The 13,245-nt window shown below is 43.2% G+C and overlaps 1 protein-coding gene across 6 annotated transcripts in view; it reads right to left on the bottom strand.

The window, feature by feature from the left end:
* Window positions 1-13,245, bottom strand: part of USP54 (ubiquitin specific peptidase 54) — a 105,970-nt gene that overhangs the window by 1,451 nt on the left and 91,274 nt on the right. For 4 of the 6 annotated variants that reach the window (XM_082223555.1, XM_082223558.1, XM_082223556.1 and 1 more), the window contains exons 19-22: window positions 10,239-11,677; window positions 8,298-8,416; window positions 6,986-7,123; window positions 1,069-1,258 (exon numbers count right to left, since the gene is read on the bottom strand). In XM_082223555.1, the coding sequence (XP_082079681.1) occupies window positions 1,069-1,258; window positions 6,986-7,123; window positions 8,298-8,416; window positions 10,239-11,677 (1,886 nt within the window). Of the gene's footprint in view, window positions 1-1,068; window positions 1,259-6,985; window positions 7,124-8,297; window positions 8,417-10,238; window positions 11,678-13,245 lie in introns of those variants that run through there. The other 2 variants (XM_082223559.1, XM_082223560.1) reach the window with 1 other exon arrangement.

The following is a 13,245-nucleotide window of genomic DNA, read 5'->3' as shown; positions in this document are numbered from 1 at the left end:
CTACTAACAAAGGAGTTTGAGTGCTTTAAAACAGAACACTAGTAAAATTCATAAATAGCTGCTATTCATTCCTTGGGGACAATACTGAACTATAGGCAAAACTGACTACGGCCCCCTCACACAGGGTCACTAGGGTGATTACGACAGATATGAAATAACATACATCCTCCTTCTCCTAAAGGTGACTCCAGGGTTAGAAGGAAGAGGCAATAGGTTCAGGTTTGGGGAAAGAAAACAACAACACAGTACTGCCCCTCGCTTTCCAAGAGTAAAGGCTTCAATGGTCGGTAGGATGGTAGGGTGTTGAAAGATTGAGGGAAATGACTGGTATTCTTCATCCCATACCTCCACCAAACTTGATAAGCCTATAACTAGCATGTAAAAATAACAACGCAAACAAACAATGCCAACTCTTCTCACACCCTTTTCTTTGTGGGGAGGATAGAGTCATACGACAGATATACAGTGGTGCCTCGCAAGACGAAAAGAATCCGTTCTGTGATTCTCTTCGTCTAGCGGTTTTTTTGTCTTGCGAAGCAAGCCCATTGACGGATTAGCAGATTAGCGCTATTAGCGGCTTTTAGCGGCTTATCTGCTGATCAGATCAGCTGATAAGCGGCTTAGCGCCTTAGAAAAGGGGGGGGGACCAGCAGGAACTCGCAAGACATTGTCGTCTTGCAAAGCAAGCCCATAGGAAATTCGTTTTGCGAAGTACCTCCAAAACGGAAAACTCTTTCGTCTAGCGAGTTTTCCGTCTTGCGAGGCATTCGTCTTGCGGGGCACCACTGTACCGCCATGACAGGATGAAGAAATACTGCTACTTAACATAGGCTAAAGATGAACCGTTTATTTTAGATGCCCACTCGCTACAGTATGGATTGAGCAGTGCGGTGTGTTAAGACCACGTACTGTGGAAAGGTCATGCATCATTCCAAGCAGCTGGAGGGATCAAAAGCATCACTATTGCAGAAGAGCCCAGCCCAGAGCCTTGTGCTACAGCTGATAAAAGAGCGGCGTACTTACTCTCCCATGACACAGGAGGAGGAGGAGGAAGAGCCCAGTGATTACCTGATGGCCTATGTGTCTTGCCCACCATGCTAGGCACTGGTGCATCATGGGAGAGGTGCTGCAGTTGGGTTGAATAGTGCTGGGGATCAAAGGGTAACACAGGAGGAGAATCGTGAGGGAAAGTGAGGGAAGTGGTGCTGAAGGAACGGTGTCTGGCTTCCACTGGCATTTTCCTCTCATTGGACACTTCCTTTTGACAAAAGGGAAAAAGGGAAATAGAATTGAAAATAATGATTAAACACAGAACTGGGGAAAAACCAGGCAAGTAAAGAACTGGGATAACAGGTGGGGAGAGCGCAGGGACAACTGAGTGATATGGTCACTCCAAAAAGGGCATGCAACTGCTTGTGAAGAGAAATAGAAATGTTGTAGGTGTGGCCATCACAGTTCTCAGAGCTTGTAAAAGAATTGCCAAGATTTATTTATTTATTAAAAAACTTGTTTATTGTATAGTTATTTTATTATTATTACTATTGCAAAATCTAGTGCAACGTAATTTGGAGACACAGACATGAACAAAATGACTAAGATCAACTGTTAAAATAAATAAAGAACCACGGTCTTCATCAAAAACAACACGTCAACATTGTAAATTAAGTGGATTAGAGACAAAGCATAAATAAAGATGCCCATGGTCAAGGATGGAAGCTGTGCTCCAGCAACATCTAAAGGGCACAATACTGGCTGTCCTTGGACATATTTCTTAACATCCCCAGCATGTTAAGTATGTGGACAGCACAAACTATCCTCAAAGTAAGCTGAGGGTGGAGATAACATGAAGCATTAACAGGGACATTCAGTTTTTTGGGTTTTTTTCCAGGTTGCGATGCATCAAGATCTCTGGCATATGCAATGCATAGATACCAGGTAAGCAAGGCCAGGTTTAGTTCTATTCATAATCTGAATTTGGTGTGTCTGCTTTTCAGCAATCCCACACTGTGCAAAACCATTGAAGAGCAGCGAGAGGATGGAAGGAATTCTGCATTGTAATCAACTCTCAGCAGTCAGCAAGAAAAAAAGGGCAGGTCGTGACTTGGACATATCACGCCCCACTTTTTAAATATCCAACCCCCATTTTTAAACGTGGGGGGGGGAGTATTCAAATGAATACATATTATCTTTAAAATGACCAATGATACACCAAGATTAGAATCATAAGATTTCAGACATAAAATAGTTCTCATTTGCTAACCCGTACATGCTAATTTTACCATAGCCCCTACAACGTTTTCCCCCCTGATATCGCAGACCTGTGAAGCAGTCAAATGAAACAGTTAAACTGCAAGGAGACATGTCCATTTACACAAATCCAAGCAATTTCACAAAGTCAGGAAAATCATAATGAAGTTGGGCAAGATAAATCCCAGCTCATGTGTCTAATAATAATAGCAAATTACAGGAATGGCTTTTATCAATGAAAACTGATCACCTGGCTTGACAATGTAGCTCTGTTCACAATCACCCAAGCTCTGGTTACCTTTCTATTTGCTGCTGTAAAGCACTCTACATGAAACTGCCCTTGAAGATAGTCTGTAAATTTCTGCTAGTGAAGAGCTATGCTGCTCGGTTCTTAAACAGAAATTTTGTAAGCAGTTCTCAGTTGAGGTACCCTCATGACCACTGAAGTTTCCCTTCCAACTCACAACCTATCTGTAACCTGTCTTCATCCCAATCTCAGGTGCAACAAACATCTGAGTGTTAACATATGTTGGAGGATAGATAGCAGCTAACAGATTGAGGTTGAATCCTGACAAGACAGAAGTACTGTTCTTGGGGGACAGGGGTCGGGTGGGTGTGGAGGACTCCCTGGTCCTGAATGGGGCAACTATGCCCCTGAAGGACTAGGTCCACAGCCTGGGAGTCATTTTGGACTCACAGCTGTCCATGGAGGCACAGGTCAATTCTGTGTCCAGGGAAGCTGTCTACCAGCTCCATCTGGCATGCAGGCTGAGACCCTACTTGCCCGTGGACTGTCTCGTCAGAGTGGTGCATGCTCTAGTTATCTCCTGCTTGGACTACTGCAATGTGCTCTACATGGGGCTACCTTTGAAGGCGACTTGGAAACTGCAATTAATCCAGAATGCAGCAGCCAGACTGGTGACTGGGAGTGGCCGCCAAGACCATATAACATCGGTCCTGAGAGACCTATATTGGCTCCCAGTACATTTTCGAGCACAATTCAAAGTTTTGGTGCTGACCTTTAAAGCCTCAGTCCTGTATACCTGAAGGAGCATCTCCACCCCCACCGTTCAGCCCGGATACTGAGGTCCAGCGCTGAGGGTCTTTGGTGGTTCCCTCACTGCGAGAAGTGAGGTTACAGGGAACCAGGCAAAGGGCCTTTGCGGTAGTGGTATCTGCCCTGTGGAACGCCAAGGAAATAAGCAACTATCTTACTTTTAAAAGACATCCGAAGGCAGCCCTGTTTAGGGAAGTTTTTAATGTTTAATGCTGTCTTGTGTTTTTAATATTCGGTTGGGAGCCGCCCAGAGTGGCTGGGGAAACCCAGCCAGATAGGCGGGGTATAAATAATAAATTCTTCTTCTTCTTCTTCCCCCCATGTCTATACTTTCCAGTGATTTCCTGAAGGTTTCAGAAACCAAGGATCTACTTGTGGGCTCAGTGAATTTGCTCACTGCTGCCTGTTGCTCAGCTCCACAGTTCCCCTCGATATCAGACACATACCATTCCCATCAACCCACATGTTCATAGATGAGAAAGTCAAGGTACAGACAAACAGACTGGTTATTTCACCAACCAATGGGTGACTATGACCAGAAATGCTTGAAGAATCACCTTTTTGTTGCTGATTTCTTTAAAAAAAACACCTGCAAAATTTTATTGAAATGCCAGATATATACAGCATTGGGAAATAAGTATAAGAAAAATGCTTCGTATACTAGTAACTTAATAAAACAGAGTTTCTGTACGCCAACATTACTTGGCAAACATTGTATACACCAATAGCAAACTCAGTTTTCAGAGTGCCAACCCTTAGGTAGTAAAAACAGTACCATTCACAAACAGAAGGAAGTTATTAGTAACCTTGAGGAACATCAAGGTTTGAAGAAGTATTAAATAAAACTTGTGGATAAAAACCCTAAGGGGAAGCAAAACCCCTAAACAGTCCAATGAGGTTCGAGCTTATTGAGTGGACAAGGAATGCTGGGGCAGGAATGGAAAAGGAGGAGGTGGAAATGGAATGGAATTATCTTGACAGAAGACATGACCAACACTGAACAGGAGCACTCTGAACTGCAACATTTTGTTGCAAGTCTCACTTGTCACTGCATAACAGAGTAAAGAAGTTGAGACCAACCAATTAAGTCTTTCCAGAAGGTTGTCTGCATCATTCCAGGGCAAAGAGCATCAGCACCAACATAAGCAATAAAAGGATACCCCCCCAATAGTGACTGGTTTCATTAATCCTTTAGACAAACTGATTTTATGTGCAAGATTTTCAGTGGGTGCTGGGTTCAATACTGGCAGCATGGATGGAGTGTATATGCTCTAAGCAGTCATAGTCCCAAGCCTGCATGTGATTATTATACCTGAAGCAATTGTCCTACTGGAGAACAGGACAAGGGGAAATAAGAATGAGGTGAATAATGCCTGGTTGAGCTAGCAGGAGAGTGATTCAGGTATAGAGAATGAATCCAAAATTGTTTCATTGATGTTTCATTGATCTCACCTTCTGAGCCAAGGACATGAATATCAGGAGAGCACAACAACATCTGCTGGAGTTTGTCCTAATATCTGCTGAAGTAACAATTCAGGGCAAGACCAAATGCATTCATACTTAACATGCAATCAACAGCTTTAGCTACAAAGCAGCAGTGGCAGATCCAACTTTTAAAAGGAGAAGGCAGGAAATGGGAGCAGCCTTTTCTCTCCCTTTGCTCTCTTTTACTCCCTCAAATTCTACTGCTTTAAGCCTGGTATTGCAACTGGGCTGGAGAGTAGGGTTGAAGCCTATGTGCTCATTTCACCCAGGCCCACTTAGTACACTCATGGCCATATTCTGAACTAAGTGAAGTTTGTAGACTGTCTTCAGAGGCAGCCCCAGGCACAGAGCATTGCAGTAATCCAAATGGGAAAGTCGCCAGCACATGAATACTGAAGCAGGATTATTCCTGTCCAGGAAGGGCTGCAACTGGTGCTGGAAGTTGGTGAACGGCACTGCTTCTTCTTCCTTCCTTCCCCTTTCCCATAGGATCTCCTAGTGGAAAAGAGTCAGCAGCAGCTTTCTTTTCTCCCCGCTTGTTTAGAGCCTGAGGTCAGTACCAATGTGGAAAAGTTGCTATGGCACTGGGATCAGCCGAAAGCATGGGGTGGGGGAGAGCAGGTTTGTGATGAGGGAGAAGGTGGAGCCTGAGGCATCCAAAGCTGAAAGGGTGTGCTCCCACAGAATGGCATCGAAAGGAAAAAATACATTGCGGCATGCTTCTTTCAGCCTGTTTTTGACTGCTGGCTAGTGCCATCATGTGCACTGCACTGAGGCAGAACAGTCACATCAGAGGGGTTCAGGGGTTTGCCACGATCCTTCCAACACTTACTTAAAGAAGGTCATTGCACCCAAAGCACATGGTTGTTGGGGAAAGTACACTGAGGGAGGGAGAACAAAAATGCAAAATGAGAATGAGGAAGACTAAAAAAGATGGCTAAAGGAAGAAAAGGTATAGTGGGCTCACTGTGGAAGAAAGCCACAGAGAAAACTATTGGTGTTGATGCTGTCAAGAGAATGGAGCAGGAGGGCTCTTGCTCCACCTATTTGGGCATGTAGCTTCCTCTTGGGAGAAGTGGACTCCACGCTTAAAAGCAAAAAGGGGTTGAATTTAGCTTTAGAAAATTCCAGACATCATGCTGCATAAATGCATGATTTGTCCCTGAACAGGGAACACAAAGAATAAATGCCTTACACCAGTCTTCCCATTGCATGTGGTTTGAAAATCAAGATCTTCTCTGCCCTTCCCAGATATCCTGATCTTTCTATCAGTCTGTATCTTCAGGTCTCCAGTTCCAATTCTTCCATCTTCCCTGCAGATTCCTCAGACACAAACTCAGATTTATCCTTCCAAAACATATTCACCATCTCCAGTGATTCTAAAACTCAAGGTGGGAGATGAATACCATATGCCCTCTGAAGAAAGATTTGAGGCATTCCTGCCCCAAAGGAACACTCCTGTAAGGGTCTCTTATAGGGTCTCTATAAGTGTATTTCATTTCCAAGGACTTGTATTCTGTTTTGGAGATGATGAGGAAGGGAAGCACTACTGGGTGGATTGCTTAAGCAGGCAGGTTGTACCTGTGAATAAGTCCCACTGATCACCGTGGAATTCCCTTCTGAATACAGGATTGCACTCTGAAGCACTGTATGATTAGTAGAAATGAGTGTATGTTGCACCAAACACAGCCCTAGAATCTTTGAAATTTGGCCATAGCACCCTACTGACTGCATGGCTGTTCACAATCTTTTAATGCAAAGGCTTTGGATGTGGGGTTCTGAGGGGAAAGTGTTGGAAAAGCAGTTGAAAGGTTTTAGACACAGAGTAGGATGCCCCCAAGAAGGCTTGGACTATAACACTCTCCACCACCTCCAGCCAGCATGGCCACTAGTCCTGGATGGTAGGGGTTGTAATCCAAAACATCTGCAAGGCACCAGACTGGCTACCCTTGGTTTAGAATGTATTGGTACTAAAACAGCAAAACAACCTAAAAGAGAGATGAAACTTAACTGACCCATGTGCCAATGGCATAAGCAGGAAGGCACTTTCTGTTAAATGAGAAGAGATGTAAGAACGGCTCATAGAACAAGCTTATTAAAATGCCCCCCCTGTTTAGAACTTGGCAATAAAGCTAAAGAAATTATTTGGGGTGGGGGACTGACTCAATCACACTCATATTTGAATCTTGTACTTACAAAACTGTGGGAAGAAACAAGTGTCTCCTCCTTGTTTGTGAGGACGGTCCCACTGAGACTACGTGCAATGCGGCGGAAGTTCTCTGCACTGTACATTTCCTCTTCTGGTTCTCTGCCGTGGTTTCTTGGGTATGGTACCTGAAGAGATGTTGCCGTTGAAAACGGGCATACAACACTGTTAGCTAAAGGAGACCACAGCAATATGACACGCAGTTTCAGAAATGGACACTGAAATTACATCGATCATTAACATTTCCATTTCAGAAATGGCAAAAATAAGGAAGCAAAGGGGGGCATTCTACGAATGGATTTCCACTTGTGCCCCAGGACTTCTCCCCCTACACATGCTCCATGCCATCCCCAAATCTGCTTCAGAGGGTTGTTGGAACCCCTAGCACAGTGGGAGGAGAGAGGGAGAATGTTCCATTGCACAAGCAGAAATACTTGCATTGATGGAACAACTGTCTTAGCACTATGTTAGGTTCCACCCAAGGCTGCAAAGCAATAGAAATCAGTTTGCATCAGATTTAGAAAATAATGGTATTATGCTGGATGTGGAGAAGCCATCTTAAAATGCAGCAACTATGTTCAGCATCAGGTTAGCCCAGCTCAAGAACTGTTCCAGCAGAACGTGGAAATTGAACAGTTTGCTCTGTATTGATTTAAGTCCACTGGGAAAGGACTGGCATATGTGTGCTTGGGTTTAGAACATTATTTCTTTCATCTTATGGTTCAGTAAACCATACTAAAAAGTTATTAGGATCATGACCAGGTAAACCTATTTAGTTGCCCCTACTTCTAATGCTAGGGACGCGGGTGGTGCTGTGGGTTAAACCACAGAGGCCAGGACTTGCTGATCAGAAGGTCAGCGGTTCGAATCCCCGCGACGGGGTGAGCTCCCGTTGCTCGGTCCCTGCTCCTGCCAACCTAGCAGTTCGAAAACACGTCAAGTGCAAGTAGATAAATAGGTACCGCTCTGGCGGGAAGGTAAACGGCGTTTCCGTGTGCTGCTCTGGTTCACCAGAAGCGGCTTAGTCATGCTGGCCACATGATCTGGAAGCCACACGCCGGCTCCCTCGGCCAATAAAGCGAGATGAGCGCCGCAACCCCAGAGTCGTCTGCGACTGGATCTAATGGTCAGGGGTCCCTTTACCTTTACCTTACTTCTAATGCTGGATATGATGAAAGGTTTAATCTAAAACAAGTACTTATAACTGTCCGGCTTCTACCTCTTCATTTCCTCACATCTTTTTTAGCATTCCTTTATTTAACACAACCCTCTTTTCAGCACACATGTACAATGTGTTGCTACCTTGAAGACTGGAGATGCAAGGGTTCCACAGAGGTTACGTTCGATCTCTGCTGTTGGTGTTTTTGAAAGACCCATGCAAGCTACACCGCGCATCTTTCTGGTAGGTAAGTTTGCAGATGCTGTGGGGAAAGGGGAGGGGGAAAAGTAGTGGTAAGCTGAACTTTTAAGTATACATCTGTAAAACATTCAGGTTTTTCCTGCCAACCATCAGTGACCAGTACAGTAGTATAAACTATGAGAGCTAGCAAAAAGAACAGAGATCTTTATAATCTATCCCATAACCTATTATTTTACAGGACACCATATTTTAGGTTCAGAAACAATTAAGTCACAATTATACAGTTCCATTTCATTTTTATTACGCAGATTATCAGTAGTAAAAAAAAATAGCTAAATTACTCATAACTTAGTTTCATATTCTTATACCTCTCACAGCTATTGCCTTAGTTTTCTTCGTATTAACCAAGGTGAAAAACTATATGTGTGTTTGGCAGAGGAGGTGCACTGTCTGCACCAGTGACTGTTTTTCACTAAGCTGCACAACTGACCTTTGCTTGGAGCACTCAAAGGCCACTGAGGGCAGAACACAGGAAGAATGGTAGGGCATGGCCATTCAACACATGGAATTAAATTTACTCATCCTGTTGCCTCCCAATTACAACCCATACTGGCCTAGGAGCATTGAAAGCTCAGCATATACAGGGAGCAAAACCAGGAAAAGTGGAAAGATTGAAGGAAGGATCTGGCAGGGGAGGCGAAGACTAGAACCTTAAGACTACAAATTTCTTTCCGCAGGGCCTGTAAGACAGAGTTGTTCTGCCTGGCCTTTGGCTTGGAACCAATTTGATTCCCTCCCCCTCTTTCTTTTTCCTTTTTCCTTTCTCCACCTGTGATGAGGGTGCATTTTAATATTTCAATATTTTAATTGTTGTATTTTAATCTTGTTTTTAAGTTGAATTCATTCAACTTGTTTTTATTATTGCTTGTTAGCTGCACTGAGCCCGGCCTTGGCTGGGGAGGGTGGGGTATAAATTATTATTATTATTATTATTATTATTATTATTATTATTATTATTATTATTACTACAAGGGCCTTACCCTAACCCCTTCTATTCTACCAGTCCAATTTTGGCTATTACCATCAGTTTAGTGAAAAGGCAGGCATGATCTGCTGAGTAAAAGACTCATCCTACAATGTCAGAATATTGCATAACCGTGGCTTCTTCCTCATGAAATGCACATTTCTATTTTTTTAAACTTAGGGAAAGCCACAGCTTGCTAAAAGTTTGTAAAAAATGCAGTTCCAGATGCCAAGCTAAGAGGGTTATCTTGACTGAAGATAGGTCATGATTAATGAGAATTGCTGCAAAACTGTTGATTATCGTGTTCATAAAAACTGAATTCTTCTGAGGAATAATAACCCATCAAATCTTGAGGTTCTGGCATAGAAGTAAAGTACGTATGACTTGTAGGAAATAGTACAAGAACACTCCAGTTAATGGCAGAGGTTTGAGCTTTTGCATGGAGCTTGATAGACTTGCGCACCAAGGGAAACCTTTACAAGGAACGTGCACAGATCGAATGAAGAAAGTAACTGAACATCAAAGCATATCAGTTCAGAGGAAAATGTTGGCAGCATTTTCCTGGCGATATAGATTTCTCTGCATAACCTGTGTGCTTTAAGCATTTATTTCATGACATGTTCGTTTTACACATTTGTTTCCAAAAATCTCATATTGTGCCTTTTTGAGCAACAGAAATTATACTGCAAACTCCCAATGTTACCAACTGGTGCAATATATGTCAAAACATACAATGCCACTGGCCTTTAATTTAAATCGAAATGCCTTTTATACACTCCAAGGCACTGAGTACTTGCAATATTTTGCCAGTCTAGGCCCCCATATATATATATATGGCAATTCACAGCATTTACATTACCTGTCTTGCCCAATGGATGCCAGGGATTGTCCAGCCTTCCAGATACAGACTGACTTGTCTGAGATGCCTGTAAGCTAGCCTGATACAGTGACTCCAGCTCAGAAATCTCCTGTTCTGTGTCTTCATTCCACTGTGGGTGCTTCTGTACTGGGTCCTCCCCAAAGGCTACTTGATGAGACACAGGCGACTTGTTCCTAGGCACCGGAAGACAGGTGGCACTCTTGCAATCCAGCTGAGAACTATAATACCTTTTAACATTGTCTACCCAACAGTCCACAGGCATAGATGTAACCAAGCCAGCAAGATTGCCGTCATTCACCTCTCTCACTTCTCCCTCGTGGTTGAACTTCCCTGGGGAGAAGTCAGGATCTACGGAACATTGTTCCCCTTTGTTACACAGTTCTTCATTGTGTGATCCAGAACTCTCGGACATTTTACTGTGAGAACTAAAATAATTTCCGGAACTGAACTTGTCCCTAGAACTCAGGCACGAGTTCAACTTTTCAGCAAGCCATATTCCATTCTCTTGCCTTCCAACTACTGGCTGCCTATGCCCTAGGAATTGAGGATTGCTGAAGGGCTCCTGCTGTAACATTGGAGCATACTGATCATGACAGACAGACACTTCCCTTTCTTTCTCATGAGTGCCCTCCTTCTGGGGGACACCCTGCAACCGCTGAAATTGCTCTGCAAGGGAGCGAACATGCCCCTTAGCACTGATCATCTCAGGTTTCAGAGAACCCCCACTGACAAATTCTTCCTGTGAGTGATGTAAACTCTCATGGCTGTTTGCTCTTGGGTACCTATTTGCAGTCGGCAATGGATCTGGAGGACAGTGGGGCAAAGGGGAAAGAGAAGTCAGGGTTATGACCTGATTGGCCCACTGCTGCTCAACAAGAGGCCTCTCTGAAAAACCTGATGGTTTGAAGCATGGATTATGAATGCTGTTTTTATCCGATGGTGCTTGCGCTGGATGTGAAGAGGGGAATAGCGTAGGCAAAGATCCAGAGTTTACCATGTTACTTTTCAATTTGCAATATGGTGTGAGAGAAGCCACTATGTTATGCACTTCTTCGAGCTTACTGCTACTGCTGCAATCCTTATTGTCTTTTAGACTAGTGGGAGAGACGCCCTCTCGCACTGTATCATGGCAGACTTCATTCTCCATTCCAGTGGATCTGTCACCCACCCCATGTCTACTTGGAAAAGAGGGAGCTCGATCACTGAAACCAGCAGAAGCAGTTTGAAAATTCAGAGAAGGCTTGCAAGAGGGGTTGCTTTCAGGAGGAGGTGGGAGAAAGGACTTGGGATAGGATGACTGCATTTCATGATGGGAAGCAGGTGGATGGAAGTAAGAACTGGACCCAAGTTCTGCTTCTCTGCTGGGTTCCAGTACAATCTTCTGGCTCAGCAGTACTTGGAGCGGGCCAGTCTGTTCACTGAAACACACATAAAATCACAGTCAGTTTTTAGTGCTTCTTAACTGGAAAACAAATCTTAGGATGAATTTGAAACCCCTTGTGCTCCACCAACGCCTACTCTAATTCACCTTCAACAAGGCACATTGTTAATTCTTCTAGCATTTTAAAAAATAATAAATTGGTGGGGTGGGAGAAGAAAGGCTACTGATTTCAGGATAACATTTAGTCTTCTTACAGGCATGAGTCCCATTGGTACTTATCATCATCATTCGCAAAGCAGTATCCATAACAAAGAGCTTTAGTGTGCATTCTGTCAAAATACTCCTAGTTAAAGTGCATGTGAAATGCAGTTGCAGCTTGGAAGATATCTAGAGGGAAACCCAAACACGGAGTATGTTTTTTTAATCTGAGTAGGGCAGAGGAGATCCTCATAAAACCAAGAAGATGCAATTCCTAGCTTATGTGCAATCATCTGCTGTGTTATGGTAGAACTCTTCTTAGAACTTATTTTCTCCACATTTTTTTTTAAGCTGAAGTTTTCCAAAAGCAAGTGTAAAAGGAAGTTTGAAGGTATCATGCAGAAGATTCAACCAGTAAGCGCTTTAGATGGAGTTGACTCTTCACCCTGAGAACCAGTGACTATAATAGTGTTACAAGTTGATTTACTCTCCACATTAAAAATTACCTTTGAAGTAATGTTGTTTTAACATGAGCATTTCTGTAACAGATACATATCTACAAAATATAATACATAAAAGAATACTTTTTGTGCGTATGGTGATGTCAAATTTTAAAACTGTGATGGAACTTTATTTTCCAGAGATCTTATTTTCACTCATGTCTGTATAATACACACTGTAGGGATCTAAATTAGTATACAGTACACCACAGCACACTGTAATGGAGGAAATAACAAGAACTCTAGTCTAATAACATGACATGTTCTAAGTTTTGATGTCTTCTAAGTTTTTTGCCGCAAGAGATTGTCACAACCACAACAGTCTGAATGAGAGGAAATGGGGCGATATGGTCTGGTTTCAATGTAACATCTCTCCAACGACCACCATAAGGTGGGTAAATTGATAACTATTAAATCTGAAGCAAAACTAGCCTGGATTTTGGAAGAAATACCTAAGGGCAGAGTCTCTTTTCTCCAGCCCTTTCTGCCTGCCCCCAACCCAAAGGATTTTGGCTTTCAGGCCAGTTTCCAGCTAAATCTCAAAAGGACTAGAAGAAAGCTGTAACAAGCAAGGCTTAGCATAAATCTGCATTGTGTTATTTGTGCTTTTTAAAAAGCATACTCAAACTGGCCACTTTCATTCTGAAGAAAAAGCAGCTGTGCGTCCCAAGTCTGAAATGTGTTCTTGGTTTGGATTTGTGGATCATACCAACTTCCTGCCCGCCACTCACTCTCTTCACACCCACCCCAATTGCTATTTGCCCTTTACTATAAAGCAATTTGGCCATATGATACAGCTATTGTTGAAGCTGAGGAAAATTTGAACATGTGTCTCTTTTCAGATTTCTGAAGTACTAGAGTAGGGAGGTTCTCATCCCCCTTGATACTAAGAGAGTTTTCCTGCTTC

This window comes from Podarcis vaucheri (assembly GCF_965113315.1).
Source record: "Podarcis vaucheri genome assembly, chromosome: 5".
Classification (NCBI taxonomy): domain Eukaryota; kingdom Metazoa; phylum Chordata; class Lepidosauria; order Squamata; family Lacertidae; genus Podarcis; species Podarcis vaucheri.
Note: the sequence above shows the minus strand (reverse complement) of the source record. Positions and strands in the feature narration are given on the sequence as shown.